We start from the raw sequence: 16,723 nt of genomic DNA, 5'->3' as shown, positions 1-16,723 counted from the left end.
TATAATTATATCTTGTCATGATATGGGATATAATTATACTCACATTCACTGATGAGTCTTTGTTAACAAGCGGCAGAATGTCTTGACATATCAATGCAACGCTTAATTTACGATGATCTTGTTCAACGTTAGTGGCAATACAACTGTGAGGGGGCTCTATTGAAGTTATATCCCAAGAGTCGTTTTTCTTTTTGTAATACGCAACCAACCGAAACTTACAAAGGATGTTACGACATTCGATGACATACATTCTCGAATAAGTGTGTTTCACTATAAAATCAGCAGAGTTGTTCATGTGGAATTTTTTGATAGCTCACACATATTCTTCTTTAGTGCGGAACATGTCTCCCACCTTTAACTCGCCTTCTGATCATGGATATGAGTTATAGAAAATACGGTTGGTTGTTTCATCGTCATGCAAATCCATGTTTGTCATATGTTGAGGCGGATTGTAGACATGACTAGGCGGTATTGGCGCTGGTTGATCATCATCTTCAATGTCGTTGTTCAACATATGATCGACCTGTATCTCAGTCTCCTTTTCTTCTTCATCAACGCTGTTGACTTCTGCTTTTGCTTCTAGGTCGACGTCATTTGAACCTTCTGAATCAAATTCACCAGATTCATCCTGACTGGCTATTTGAGATTGCTGAGATGGTATACATGGTTGAAGAGTAATATACAACTCAATACAATTGCAGCGTGAATGTTCATGACTAACAAACATGTATTCAACATCTTCATCATCCCGTACCTTAAGCGGGAAAAACTTGCATTGACTGTTCTTAAAAAATATTGGATTTTGATACGTGATTTTTGATGCAATACCAGATCCTATGCAGGATTGTATTCTTTTTTTCAAATGCAAGAAATTTGCATTTCTCTTGATCGTAAGTTGAATGATATCGGTGTTTCGAAAACAAAATCCGTATAACTCAGACTCGTATGTCTCACCATCGCAGTGAGCATTGACACTATATTTCGGTGAAGAATACATTGTAATATTTTTGATGCAGATGAAAATTTATTTCTTGCTGCAGATGAATGTGTGTTGAGTGTTGGATGTTGATAGTAAGACACTTAAATATGTAAGTGATTTGTCTCACATGCAAGTTAGTCTGAAGTGATGTGTCACACATGCAAGCTAGTCCAAAATGACGTGTCAAACATACAGGCTACTATGAAGTGATGTTTCCAGCATGCAAGAGAGAGGAAAGCCACGTGTCACACATGCAAGCACTAGCTCCAAATGAATTGGCGCCTCCTTACAATCCTTGCACATGGGCGCCAACCTATTTGGCTACACCATGTCTTGCATGCATGCATACCTCGTAACCAAGCATTCAGACCTAGGTGTGTCATGCATGTGTTATGGAGGGGCCAATTTGAATGGCGACACAATGTACAAAATGCACATGGGCGCCAATTCATTTGGCTACCACATGCAAACACATTTTTCTATGTGCCACACTTTTGCCTATAAATAGGAAGGTAACTCTAACACTTCTTCTACACCAACACTCACTACTTCCTCTACAACATCAAATCTTTTATCTACAATCACCTCTTTCATCTGCACCAACCTCTTTCATCTCCGACAAGATGTTTATCCTCACAATGGGCAAATCGCACAGAGGAACAATTGCAAACATAACAACTTATGTAAGCGTTTTGTTGTTTTGGTTATTTGTCTATAATACCTTTTAATATAGTACCTTTTAATAACATATCAACTTAGTAAAGTATTTTCTTGTTTCTTTTATAAGATGTTTCAAGGTTTCGTACTCGGGTCCACGAATATGTCCACATGGATCCAATGATTCAACCTTATGTCGAACTCGCCGTTTTTGGACATATAAGCAAAATTATGTCTTGGTCGATGGATAATAAATTCATTTTTGCTTTATGAGGAAAATGATATCCTGAGACACACACATTATGGTTTCCAACCGGTGAGTGTACCGTGACGTTAGAAGACGTCTACATGCTTTTGGGACTGCCTATTGAAGGTAAAGCTGTAAATGGTAAAACCAATTATACAAATTCAATTTGCATGGACCTCTTGGATACTGATTTGTTAGATGATAACTCAAGAGGTCAATGTATACTCCTTTCACACCTTAAGTTATATTATAACAATTTACATTTAGATGAGCATTCTACCGAAGAGGCTCGAATAATAAAAACTAGGTGTTACATTATGCTTTTAATTGGTTCTTTTTTTATTTCCTGAAGGTAGTGGTTCTAGTATGCATGTCATGTTTTTACCTTTACTAAGACATGTAGATAAAATAGGAAGTTATAGTTGGGGATCCGCTTGTCTGGCCTATCTTTATAGTTCTTTGTGTAAAAATTCACACAAAGACACATCCACCTTTTCTGGATGTGCTGTTTTGCTCCAAGCATGTGGTTGGTCAAGACTACCGTCCCTAGCGCCCGTCAACAACAACCCTTTCACATTCCCGTATGCACAAAAGTAAGTTGTTTAAAATGCTATATATTTACTTACTTTAACAATTATTATCTCTAACTAATATTTTAACCTTTTTGGTGTAGATGGTAGGCACGTGGTATGAGTTATAACAGATGTCCTAGACACTGTATTATCCAGTATCACAATCTCTTAGATCACCTTCGACCGACAGACGTATGGATAATAACCTCATTATTTCGTTATAATTTGTTAACTTCTTCTACCAAGTTTATAATCCAAGTTACTTTCACATTTCAGTTTATTTGGCGTCCATACCTAAATTTGGATCATGACCATGAATTCAACGAAGAAGACGCAACCGTATGGACTGCATGCACAACAGTGATCGTGTGAAGTTGTAGTTCGGTATGTTTCATCACATCTCAAATCCCTCAGCAAGCCTAGGAGAATGGCATATGCGCAAAGTTAACGACCAATGGAACTTCAATCCATGGAAAAGCTTTGTAAGATCTGAGTGTCGCAAATGGAAGCACCGCCATGACCATGTCTTAACTGACGCAGTGATGCAAAATGAAGAAAAACCAAGTCGTACTTATATGGCTTGGTACAAATCGGTTGGTTTTGAGTTCAGCGTCGAGGAAATGTATCTATACGACCCACGCCAACAAACTTACACACCAAACGCCTCAACATCTAACCCCAACAACATTGTCAGTCCCGCTACACACAACCCCCTATCCGTCAAACTTTCCGTTTCACAAACACACAAACATTCAACCATAACATGCCATACACCCAACCACAATACCAAGAGCATACCCCGTACCACCACCAACAAATAGACCATCAACCAGAGACCCAACATCGCTTCGCACCCAACACATTACCCTACCAAAGCCGCCTTAGCCAAAACACTCAACGATCATTGAACACCAACCGTCCCTCCTCCTACCATAGCCAAGAAGCCTAAACCTCACAAAACCAAAACCTTCGACAACCCTATCTCTACCAAACACCCCAACAATCTTTCTAACCTTTCCTCGACGCACCATTCACACCCATGTCTCCCTTCAACCGTCCCGGTCGCCCACCAATAAGTCAAACACAACCCAACTACTCTAGCATGGGTCATAAACTCAACTATGACGGTACACCTTCGATGCATACTCAAGACTATGCCGATTTGTCTGACTATCTCAACAGGCCATCTCCTATAGTTGGTAGTGATGTTCCTGATCCCTCATATGCTCAAACACCAGTGGTGAATCATCAACGCGGGTTAGGGCCACGGGTTCGGGTAGCTAAGGGATGTGGGACCGGAGGTCGGTTAGGTGATCCCGATCATTAACATTAGGCTTTTTTTGTGTAAACGAGAATTTATATTAATATCAATTGGTCCTATTTCGAAATTATGTATCACGTAGACCGTTTAACAAAAAAAATTGCAAAGTACACTGAGGTGCCAATTGGATTAACATCTCCTTTGAAGAAATACACATGGGAGCCAATTGAATTGGCTGCACCATGTGTCATAGTCAATCCAATTGACGCATACACTATATTTTTAAGAGGAGACGTCAATCCAATTGACGCCTCCACCTAAAAGTGGGATACTTTGAGAATTTTTTTAAAAACAAAGTTATTTTGGATTTTTAAAAAAAAAACTTGATTAATTACGTAAAAAAATCAATTTTTCTCTCCTCTCCCTAATGTTGCTATTGAGTTATTGGGCATTTATTTTCCTCTCTCCTTTTTATCTAATAACTTTTTAATATGTGCCAGAATTTTTCTTTTCAGTTTTACATTTACTAATAATAGTGGGTGTAAATAGTGTTGCCCTAGATGAGCCCAACTCGGTAGAAACGGGCCTGTAAAGTAGAAACAAAATCACCATAGCCACTCAGCCGCTACTTCAATTCCACTCAGTCTTCTCTTTTCGGAGAAAGAATCGAGAGATGAATACAACAACACACAAACGCATTTGATTTGATACGAAACTGAAACTCAATTGAAGAAACAGAATGAACCAAGATTCAGAGAAAAGGTTTCGTTCCATCATGGATAAGCTCTTCCATTCATCCAAATCTTCGTCCAATAATCCTTCATTCTCCAACTCCAGGTTCCAACTATTCTCACATTCATAGCATACATGTGTTTGTGTGTGATTTATATTTGAGTAATGTGTTTGTGTTTTCAGTTCTTCCGGGGTGCAATTATCAAGTTCTAGGGGTAAGAAACGTGGTTTTCAGTCAATTGTATCAGGATCAGGAGGAGTAATGGATAGGAGAGGGGATGATCAGTTATCTTCAGCTACTGCAGCAGAATCCCAAGGTCATCTGTGTCGACCGTGGGATCGCGCTGATTTCATGAAGAGATTGGCTACATTTAAGTCTATTTCATGGTTTGCTAAACCCAAGGTTCTTTTCTGACTCTAAATGCTGTATTTTTTTTTTGTCAATTTAGGTAGTGTTTGGATAAACAAGTTAATCATAAGCTCTTATCATATATGAGTGCTTGTGAATCAGTTATTCCTGTAGCATAAGATAAAAACTCTGTAGCATAAGATGAAAAACAACTCATGGATATGTCATGAACTGTTTTCATATACTCTCCAAAAGAGTCTCATAGATGTTTATATTTTGTTTGGTGAGAGGAGGGGAGGGGTGGGGGATAACCCTCAGTTTTGTGTGGCTTGCAAAGAGAGGAGGGATTTTAATGGAGAGGGTTTTGTTGTAGTAAAAATTGATACTTTTTTTATTATATTTGTTGAATAATAATAATAACAGTTCTGAAATCACTTTATTCATAGCATATCATCTTTTTCATTAAAGATATACTCTCGCTTCTTTACTTCTATTTGTTGTGACGCGAATGACTTGTTTAACTATCAACATTTGGCATACAAGGTAGTTTAACTCATATGCATATAAATAGCATTAGTAAAACAAAGAAAACCTTAAATCACTTAAAGTATTTGTTAAATTTGAGTTACTAAGCATAGATCACAAGTAGGATTATAAAAACCTTAAATCATACTTCAAATGCATATATACATTTAAATTCATTTATAAGCATAATTGCATAAATGTTTCAAAGATCGTAGATTATATGATTCAACTATTAAGAAGAGCGATTCCACCAAAATAGGATTATGCATATACTCTTAATTGCCGAGGGCAAGTATAATCGCAAAGTTGTGGCATATTATGATTAAAATCAGGATGTTAACTACAAACTCATCATATCACCCTCCTACATCCTGTTTTCCTCAAATTTTAAGACTCATTTTTTGTCTGATATTTATAGAAAGTAAGTGCTGTCAATTGTGCTAGAAGAGGTTGGATCAATGTGGACGTTGACACCATAACTTGTGAAGAATGTGGGGCACGTCTTCTGTTCTCTACACCAGCGTCTTGGAATCACCAGCAGGGTATGCCATTGTTTTTTATTTATAAAGTTTACAAAATGCTCAATTGTATAAATTTTCTTACCGGAATGATTTCTTTGCAGTGGAGAAAGCAGCTTTAGTCTTCAGTTTAAAGTTGGATAATGGACATAAGTTACTTTGTCCGTGGATTGACAATGCCTGTAGTGAAACCCTAGCACGATTTCCTCCCATATCTCCTCCAGCATTAGTTGATAATTTCAAAGAACGTTGTTCTACTCTCTTGCAATTGTCCTCTCTTCCGCGTATTTCATCTTCTGTAATAGACCACATGCAAAGCCCATTTCTGGATGACTTTCTTGGACAATCATTGATGCAGGAGTGTGGAAATGAATCTGCTGGAAATTCGGGAATAGAAGATGTTGGTAGTCAAGAGGAACTGAAATTATATTACCAGGTAATAACAGGTTATCCAATGGTGAAAATTTCTTCAACTACTGGTATTTGATCTGGGATCTGTATATTGGTCTCTAGTGTTTTTTTTTTCCCACGAAACAAGATGATGTTTTCTTACCTTTTAGTGGTGCATTAACATACTTAGGATATGTTGCACACATGCTTTTGGCTTAGGTAGTTGCTTTCCAGCACAGACCTCGCTCGATCTGCTATTTTTTTTAAAATGAATCCCAGGTTCTCTACGCGATCATAAAGAAGTAGAAACTTTTGATGTTTGAATTGGTCGAATAAAGGTTTACAGGTTTTTTTAATTGAATTGCTCGATGCATTTGATGGCTGTATTTTATATATATGGGTCTTACTAAGAGCAGCGATTTATCAATATATGTATAGAAGTTTTATATTGGAAATCCCAATATTCAATGTATCAGTGATATTAAAAAAAATGCAATTTTCAATAAAATCTTGATTTTGATTCTTTAACCATTTTTGCGACCGGTTAGCATTTGTGTTTTTTTTTTGTTGTATTAACAAATTTCCATTATTTCATTTATTCTCTTAAAACCCTCTCAATATATCTTAGCATTTCTTATTACCTCCCATTTTGAATGATAGTCAGTGTGTGTTTAATTATGCAGGCTCAAAGGCTAATAAGTTTATGCGGTTGGGAACTCCGTTATTTACCTTATGCGGTTGATTGCAAAAATGTATCAGGGCAGTCGCATAAAAATTCAACTATTCTATACTGTCCTCAAGTAGTTACTGATGCGAAGAATGACAATCTCATCGTCTCTTCTGCTGACAATAATGAAAGTTCGAAAATGGATGAAAATTCCAAGTACTCTATTGGGGAACAAATGGATCCCAATTCTGCAGTTTTAGATTGTTCCTTATGTGGAGCCACTGTTGGTTTGTGGGCATTCTGTACAGTTCTCCGGCCTGTGCAATCAATCAGATTAGTAGGATATACCGAAGTGAATGGCGAAAATGATCTTGAAAATAGACAGGAGGAGATAAATAATGCCATGTCCGACGTTGCAACTTCATCTAAGGACACACCTTCGAGTCTAAATATGACAATTGCAGGGGGTCCTCCCCCAACAAAGCAAAACTTCAAAGCAATAATATCTTTGCCTGTTATTGGTCAGAATTTAAGAGCTCGTCTTTCTTATGATTATGATATTAGAGATCATTTTTTTGTTGATCGGGGCAGTAGTCACACAGCTTCACACGAGACCAGGATTAAGGAGAAAACTGATAACACAGTTAATGCCTCTATTGGACAACTTGTTCCCGTATCGTCTGAAACAAGAGAAATTTCAAATCGTGAAACTGACTCTCAAGCAAGTATTCACGACTCAGTTGTAGATAATGCTTTAGAGGGCACTCATTCTGCAGAACAATCTTCTAGTTTTAAGGACAAAATGCCCATACAAGCAAAAACTGATGGATTGAAGATTTCATCTGTAGGAAATCCCAGTGGCTCTCAGGTTAGTAATTTTTGTTTGCCAAACGGGCACTAGATAATGATATTAGTAGAAAAACATTATCACCAAGTAGTTATTGCAACAAAGCTGAACAAAATGTGGAACTAACTAGTATGTTACAACCTTCTCTTCGTTTTTTTGAATACATTCAAAAATTTAGAAAGAAAATATTATTCTTGTGCACTTTTACATTAGTATGTTACAAGACAGACTTTCTTTCTTGATTACAGGTAGTCTTGCTAGGACTTGTTGTTTGGAAGTCCATTTTAACAATAATATTGCTGTGCAGAAAAACTTGGCAGAAGATGAAGCACTTTCTGTTTCACATAAGACCAAAGAAGCCAGTAATGTTGGAACTCGAGGGGTGAAAGGAAGAGTAGAGAACCCAACTAACAGTGAAGATGTACATAATAGTTTAGGTAAGCACTATGTTTGATAGTTCCTTGGTAAACCATTGCTGTTGAGTATTTGAATGTGAAGCTAGAATGTGCGTGCATTCTGATCGGCAGTTGCTTGTTACATGTTTGGCATGAATGACAGTATGCAATTCACTTGTCAAGTTGTCATTGTGAGAATTTATATGATGAGTGGAAAATTTAAGAATCCTCCTCTCTTTTGCTTTCCAGGTAAGTTTAAAAATCCAACACTGTCTGAGAAGGCAATGGAATTTGATCCAATCAGACAGCACAGACACTTCTGCCCGTGGATTGCATCGGAAGACGATGGAGAGCCCGGGTGGAAACAAACATTATCTGCTCTGTATCGTCCAAAAGAACATTCGCCACATTCTCCAAATACATCTCCGTCATCTATGCCCATCATTATGGTATATATTGTGTGTCTTATTACTTTTATCATTGGATGGGCTATTCTACAATACATTTAACTTGTGGATAGTATTAGTAACAATCTGTGGAGTCTATTCTTTGACAAATTGAGATTCGAAAAAACCCGTTAAAGCTATATCTATGGGTTTAAATTGTTTAAATAGTCTTTTGTACAATCATGATTTCCATTAAACTCACAATAAATGTTTGAATTGCACATATTTTGTGTTGGTTTGGGTTCATCGGGTTTCATTTTCCCCAACCTGTTGCGCAAACCATACACATCGTGTTTCATGCAGAGTGAAAATAAATTATATACTAGTACGATCCTAAGTCCACAGAAAGAATGATAATCTGATGATGTTAACATTTCATGTTGTCTCAAAAATTTTGTGACATGTTCTGTGAACATCTGCTTTTGCTCAATTACTTGTGGATGGGTTATTTTAGGAGTTTCCCGTCTTACTATATACCATGTATATGTGCAGGTAGATGACCCTATTGGTTCAATCAGAAAGCTTTTCAAGTCTCCACCTACAAGAAGAATGAAGCTTACTCACATTTCGAACCAAAATGTAGAGCATGGGTAGCTTATACCCAGATGCAAGATATGTCTTACTTCAAGAACCCTAAACCATTGTATACTGCCATTTTTCTCGGTGTGTTATTCCATTTGAAAACCATGTAAGCTGTATTTTTTGTATTTATTGTTCAATAGGTTTTTCTTATGATTTTGGACCAATCCTCCTCCCAACTAAAGATAGTAATTGGTTGCACCTTGATGTTATTCATTACTAATTAATTAGCCTTTTGGAACTGAGCTATAATGTGTTTTTCTCAATTTTCAATTCAAGTGGTAGACGATACGTAGAGTTGGATAATGATAGAGATTGTCATAGAATGTGTTTTGATGTGTTCTCTTACACTGGAATTAAACTAGAGAAAAGAGTGTATACAATTTTGTTCTACTGTACTACACCACAGTTTGTAACGACAACTTTGGAGTAAGGACGGTTGAATCCCCTTTCTGCTACGACAGCCCTCTTGTCACCTATAAGCTTTGCTACCCTGCAAAAACATTATCAATACAAATGATTAATAGATAGCATTAGACAAAAAAAGATAGTACTCAATATCTCCGACTACTATTTCAAACTTGTCATGTTCGACATAAAGATCTCTTCTATGACTAAAGTGGCAGAAAATACTTGTCTGTTATACTCACCTAAAGTATGGAGAGCTCGTATTCTCTTGTACAGTTTTTACCTCACTGATCCTCTGCACAACCTCCATCCCTCCTACCACCCTTCCAATTACCAGAGATGAAGCATCTAATTCCGGCGAGTCCTTTGTCGCAATGACGAATTCTGTCCCATTAGGATCTGTTCCAACTTCTTCCTGATCAATCTCAAGCTTTCCTAGTCTTGCAACCAGTTTAAACTTAGGAGGAGGTTTTGATGGATCTCTCACAATGATTCCTACACTTCCAGCCACATTTTTAGTCCCCGGGCATTTCTCATACATTCTCTCCCATTCCTCAACAAGATTTTCAGTAGCCAAATTGCTTCCTGTCTTGTTAGCTAGTTCTGCATCCACCCCATATGATCTAAGACCACCGTGTTGGACGTAATTTGGCAGGATTTTGACAAACTCTTTCCTTCTGTAGCTTATACCAGCAGCTCCACTGACAATCTTGCTAAACCTCTCAACTCCTACAGGGACATCATCTCCATAGAGCTCCATAGTAACGCGACCAACCGGTTCGCGATCAACAGATATGTCAAAGAAAACTTGTTTTGTAGGTTTTCTTTCAGTGCAGCTGGGAGTGTTAGTCAAACTGTCCCCCAGTTGGTCACTGTTGGTAACATCTTCTGCTCTTGCCCTGGATCCATCAGCCAAAAGAAGCAGCAAGCAAGAATTGCTGTAGATTGCGAGCTCTCTACGCGACAATCTGCATTGCTGTTTGAGGATTGGAAAATGTGATCTTGTGCCCAATAGTTGGAATGATGAAGGTGATGGTGTTGATGTCTGAGTTGGAAGGTTGAATGGTTGAGGGGAAGTTCGCAGTATTCTTGGGTTTTGTAGCATTTCTGTTTCTATTAGGACTGCTTAGGAATTGCTTTATGTGTCTAATTCTGCTACAATTTCTATGATTCAGCCGTTCATTTTTTGTAGAAAATAAATGAAAGACAGAATAACAATATAGATAGAGTAAATGGATACTGAAGAGATTTCGTGGATAAGAAAAATGGAAATAGCTATGTTCTATGGCAGACAATTGTTTGTTACATATCATAATTTTATGTACTTTGTATGTGGGTCCCTTTATAAAAAATTTGCGGATGCCATGCTTTTTCTTTGCCCAGTTGGGCTTAGTTAGATATAGACCAATATGACATTCCTGCAATTTTTTTTTGGATTGATTCTCCCACCTAAGTTATTGAGATGCGCATTCTAAGAAAATCCAAAATACCCTCTGAAAAATTTGAAAATGCATGTTCGAACCCACCCATTTTACACAATGCATGTATAAATGGATCATATTTTTTTTGTCTTAAATTGATCCGAAGACGCACTTTTGTATTAATCCTATGTGCACCTCATGAATTGCTAATTGAGACACTCATTTTGCTTTAAATTTATCCGAAAATGCATTTCCGTATTAATCTTATGTGCATCTCATGTACTCCTAACTGATATACACTTATTTTGTTTTAAATTGATCTGAAGATGCATTTTTCGTAATAATCTTATGTGCACCTCATGCATTCCTAAATGCTAGACACTCATTTTGTCTTAAATTGATTCGAAGATGCATTTCTGTATCAAGTTACAGAGACGCACTTCCGTATTTCCCATGATAATAAATTGACTTTTTATTTTTATGAAATACACCGATGTAATAGATTGTGTATTAAAACTATACTTTCATAATAATTTTTTTATAGATTAAATCATAGACTTAATACCCAAGATGAAAATATCATATGAATAAATCAATCCATAATACAATCACAATAATAAAATACTACATTACTACAAAATACTAATACAAATACTACACTACTACATATGTCGGATCCCTCTATTTTTACGTTGCCTCTTGTACTGCGGTGTTGTTTGTGTCTCAGTAAGGATGACATCCGCGACGTCTCTCCCCTCAGAGCCTTTCAGAAAGACTTTGTCTATACCTGTTTGCGCAAGATCCATGATATGACTATATCTAGGCAACACATCAATAGTATGATCAACCATAGTCTGCTCGTCCTCTAGTATCTCCTAATGAGATAGTCTAAATGGATCTCACGGAGCATTCAGGGTCATATAAGGATGTCACACCCTGAAATACCAAGCGACATAGTCGTGTGCACAACTCTAGTCGCTAGGAGCTAGGGTATCTCGTGTGTCATCTGATACCAGATGATTAAGGTAATAATCATACATGACATCTACATGTTTGCGAACCATATGAGGAGCATAATCAGAGGGGCCTCTAGGAATAAATTGCATATATCTAAACTGGTGCATGACACGCTCAGGAAAATGCGGATACATCAAATGTGATCCACAAGCCAATCATCCAGAGTAGAAGGCTATGTCGTCCAAAGGACATGTCTAGCAATGATCTACGTACGCCTAGAAGTGTATATCATCTACTACCATGCGATCAAGATATACTCTGAATGACTTTGTCGACCGATTTCCTCTGAGAGGGCTGAATGCACAATCACAAGTCATATCCTTAATATAGGTATCAACATATGACCATCCAACTATGTCTGGAAAGTGTTTGAGGATCTATGCTTGAAAATGGTACATATGAATTATTAGTAACGGCGTAGCACAAGTGATATGAAAATGGTACAAAAATAGTAAGGAATGCAAATATATTACCGTCAACAATGTATAGTTAGCTAACATCTCTTTGGTCTTCCACATACAATCTTTAGCTAACTTGAAGTACAGATAGACCAAACAAGTGTCCCCCAATTATACTCATGAATTCGTCCCAAGTCAACAAAGTATCAGGGGTAGACCACATCCACGTAATATGCACTCTTGTCCATAAAAATGGACGTGTCAATCAAGTACAACATGTATGCTCTCAATGTGTATGCTCTATGTTGCATAACATGTTCATCAACACCAGCGACATATTTTGCCGTTGTCAGATGTTGTGCATACATCCTCTCAAGGAATAAATTATTAGGTTAATTAATAAAAGAAAAAAATATCACCAACACCCACTCACTTCTCTCTCTCTCTCTCTCTCTCTCTCTCTCACACACACACACACACACACACACACACACACACACACACGCACGCACGCAGGCACCCTCGCACGCACGCACGCACGCACGCACATCAGCTTTATTAATCTACGTTTCGCGTAGTTTAATCTGGTATGCTCAATTTATTTTTCAGCTAATTTTTCGGTTACTTTTTGATCAGCTCGAGCCTGTTTAACCAGTTAAAATTTATTTCAAAATTAAAAGAAACGTTGTATTTTTCCAATAAGTTTATTTCGCACTGATCATTTTGGTGCATTCATTTTAATTTTTCGGGCACTTTTGCATCCGATTTTTATTTATTTTAGTCCGTTTGTTTTTATCTCTTTGTCAAAATATTCGAAATGATTAATTAGAATTGTTTGTAATTTAATTTCGGTTTTGTTATGATTATTTTAATGTGTTTTATTTTATTGACTTTAATTAATTTTTTATTTTATTTTACACTAATAATTATAAGAGAGGGTCATTCTTGTCTTTTAGAAAATTCACAACCCTAGCTTAAGTAGTATATATAGTCATTTTATTGTTGAAAGTTAAGAAGACAACACACCAAGTAAACAACACTGCGGCGGATCAGATACTCGATTCTCTCATTCAAAGCAAAATAAAAGAAAAAGCAATTGCAAAACCATACTGCTATTTCCATTTTGGCAACAACACCATTACCCTCTCTCACTCACGGTAGACTCACTCTTTTTCTTTCATTTCACCGGCATTAGCCTTCACACTAACTTCCAACATCATGTTTAATTGATTTTTATTATTTTTTATAGTTATTCTCATATTGATGATCTAAATAATGTTTCAGCATAAAAATAAAATGAGCTTTGGAAATAAAGTTTAAGAATAAGTTGCTTGATTGTTTGATTCATTAGGATTGAAAATTGACAATAAAATACAAGTGACATGGTGTTAGTGGGAACTATTTTGAAATTAATTTTGTTTGTGTATCCAGCCTTTGAGTTTTATTTTGTTACCGCCCTCTACTTAATTTGTAAATTAATTCATTTAATTTATATTTTATGATTTTCCATTAATATTTTTTTTAATGAACTTTGTTCTCCATTTTTTTTTTATCTCTAAATTGAAATAGAAGGTTTATTATACAACAACTCTTGAGAAGTTGGGACAACATACCTTTTTGGTGGTGATGCTATCTCCAACTTTATTTGAAAAATTATACCACTATCGGATATTTTCTACCATGTATTTGTCATAGTGTAAATTTTCTATATATGTATCATGTGGTGTTGATAGAGTTTCTTAATCAAACTGTGCATATACCAAAGCCAGAACACCAACAGTAAAACCTCTTCATTTATTTTTCTTCATACTTTTTATAATATATTTATTTATTTATTTTTATTACTTTTTTAATATTTCTTTTGATTTTATTTAGTTAATGATTTGTTTCAACATTATTTCTTTCCATTTTAAGTTTTTATGATAGTTATTTGTTATTTCTATGTATTGATGTATTATTTTAAATAGATAGTGTCCATGTAATATATAAATCATGTAAATATATGCTTACGTTTGATGCTGCTGTTTGGTTTATTCTTGCATTGTGATTTTGGAGTTAAAATTTAATTTAACTTTTGAAATCGCTTAGATGCATAGATTCAGGTGCTCGGCTTCTTATAGAGTGATTTTTATATGAATCCACTCTAAGTTAGCTTAGAGCTAAATTCAATTGCTTTCAATTTCGATTGGTTTCCGGTCACATGGCTTACTCTTGGGCCTTCTTACAATGAGCTCTTAAGAAATATCAACTTAACTTTCAATAATTTCAAACATTTGTACATTAATTTAATTTCAAACCTCTGTACTTTAGTTATTTTAATTTATTGTTCAAGATATTTTCATAATTAAATATGAAGAAAAAGATTACCCGGATGGAATATCTAGTCGTAATCCCGAATATTAGGCCCAAATTGTAAGATCTTGCAAGCCCTATGTATTCGTCTTCTCTTCAAATATTTATAAATATTCAAGCGTATTTTTCTCAGTAAAAATCCGAAGAAAAAGATTACCTGGATGAAATATCTAGTCGTAATCCCGAATATTAGGCCCAAGCTGTAAGAGCTTGTCAGCCATAAGTATTCGTCTTCTCTTCTAAATATTTGTAAGTATTCAAACCATTTTCTCAATAAAATTGAAAGAAAAAGATTACCTGGATGAAATATCCAGACGTAGTCCCGAGTATTAGACACAAGTTGTAAGAGCTTGCCAGTCATAAATACTCGTCTTTCAAGCCCAAAAATACATCCAACCAATCAAACTCTTTTTTTCGCCGTTGTGCGATTGATCAGAAAAACCTTTTCAAAATGAAAAACATCTTGTTTTAAGGCGACGTAAAGCAATGTTTCGGCCACAATTGTCGAGTTAAGATAAGTGACGTTTTTCCGAATGTTGATTTGTAAATCCATTCGATGTGTGGTATACGTCCGCTCCTCATCTGTTTTGGGTAAAACAATGTTTTCTTCGATTAATACAATATAGCTTTCTTTGAAGAAGATCACCCGAAGGTCAAGTGCGGATACCATACTTGAACAATGGGGCACTCCATCGAGGAATGCAAGAGTTTTAAGCTCAAGCTGCAAAGATTGATTGACATAAGGTCACCAACACTCAAGGAGGAAGGCTCAGGTACATATATCTTGATTTCTGGGCCAGGTAATGAGAAAGGGAAAGGACCCCTGAAACCCCTCAAGGTTTTGTACCACAAGGAAGAGGTCAAGGATGTGGCTAATGAGATATCATCATTTCCTGGTAAGAGCATTGAGATATCACCTTGGATTTCCAATGTCACGACTCATACCAACGAAAGAAAAAGAGAAATGAGTAGTGGATCCAAGAGGGTTGCGTTCAACGATGAGATTGAAGGAAAAGAACTTGAAGATCATCGTGCCAATGTCAAAAAGCTTGTTGGTCCCAACCTTCAAGTGGCTGGAAATGAGCAATTAGCACTGCCCAAAGTGCCATACCAACAAACACTACCTTTTGGTCTTCATTACAAACAATCCTGGTTTGCTCCTCATCCAAATCAACAAGCCCAAGGCCCAAGATATCGAAATCAACGTCAAAATCAGCTTAGGCCCCAAACTAACTTGGAAAGAAGAAATGCCCCTCGTCATCCAAGCGTCATGACATATAGCCAACTTCTGCAGCCTCTGATTCAAAACTCGTTGGTGGTTCCCAAGTCTCTTAAGCCGGTTCCACAACCTTACCCACCCGGGTATGACCCAAATGTGCAATGTGGATATCATGCCGGATCAGAAGGGCATTCAACCGAAGACTGCAATGCTTTCAAAGCCAAAGTACAACAGTTGATTGACAATGGGTACATAGACTTTCAAGAAGGAAGCTTGGTGGTAAACGTTAACCCATCGACCAGATAAGTGCGAAGATCTCAAGGGGTGTCCCCCTAAGTTAATGGATCAAGTTTGAAGAAGTCATTCCCTAAAGCTGGCAATCATTTGGTTGTTTCAACATTTCTTTTGTAGTTTCCTCGCATGTTGATTGTTAATTGCTTTTAAGCATTGTTGTTTTCTTTGAATTGGTAAGATTAATGAAATGTTTATGCATCTTTTGAATTAATCCATTCGTATTCACTCATTTTTCATTCATGTTAAAAACAAAAATACTCCTCTCATGCACTTTTGTTTATCAAACCGTTGTGTTAACAAAGATTGGAAGGAGGGTGATGAAAACGAAACACCTGAAGTTGTTGTGGTATGCTTTTGAGTAAAACCTTGTCGATGATGTAAGGCATTGTTTCAAATCCCCAAACACTGAAGAGATAAGGAGTTAATCCCTAGTCAACCACTTTGAGCCTA

General features: G+C 36.6%; 2 protein-coding genes across 2 annotated transcripts; one reads left to right on the top strand and one right to left on the bottom strand.

The window, feature by feature from the left end:
- Window positions 1–4,291: 4,291 nt before the first annotated feature.
- Window positions 4,292–9,409, top strand: LOC127073662 (uncharacterized). Its single transcript, XM_051014839.1, has 8 exons — window positions 4,292–4,553; window positions 4,632–4,851; window positions 5,741–5,864; window positions 5,945–6,276; window positions 6,914–7,765; window positions 8,052–8,181; window positions 8,389–8,588; window positions 9,078–9,409. Exons 1-8 carry the CDS (start codon window positions 4,456–4,458, stop codon window positions 9,177–9,179), a joined length of 2,058 nt encoding a protein of 685 aa, XP_050870796.1. The 5' UTR covers window positions 4,292–4,455; the 3' UTR covers window positions 9,180–9,409.
- A 53-nt stretch (window positions 9,410–9,462) lies between these two features.
- On the bottom strand, window positions 9,463–10,864 carry LOC127073663 (peptidyl-prolyl cis-trans isomerase CYP26-2, chloroplastic). Its single transcript, XM_051014840.1, has 2 exons — window positions 9,815–10,864; window positions 9,463–9,657 (listed from the first exon to the last, which is right to left on the bottom strand). Exons 1-2 carry the CDS (start codon window positions 10,675–10,677, stop codon window positions 9,555–9,557), a joined length of 966 nt encoding a protein of 321 aa, XP_050870797.1. The 5' UTR covers window positions 10,678–10,864; the 3' UTR covers window positions 9,463–9,554.
- Between the last annotated feature and the right edge of the window lie 5,859 nt (window positions 10,865–16,723).

This window comes from Lathyrus oleraceus, chromosome 4 (assembly GCF_024323335.1).
Source record: "Lathyrus oleraceus cultivar Zhongwan6 chromosome 4, CAAS_Psat_ZW6_1.0, whole genome shotgun sequence".
NCBI lineage: Eukaryota > Viridiplantae > Streptophyta > Magnoliopsida > Fabales > Fabaceae > Lathyrus > Lathyrus oleraceus.
The sequence above is the reverse complement of the archived record's forward strand: the minus strand, read 5'-3'. Positions and strand labels throughout refer to the sequence as shown.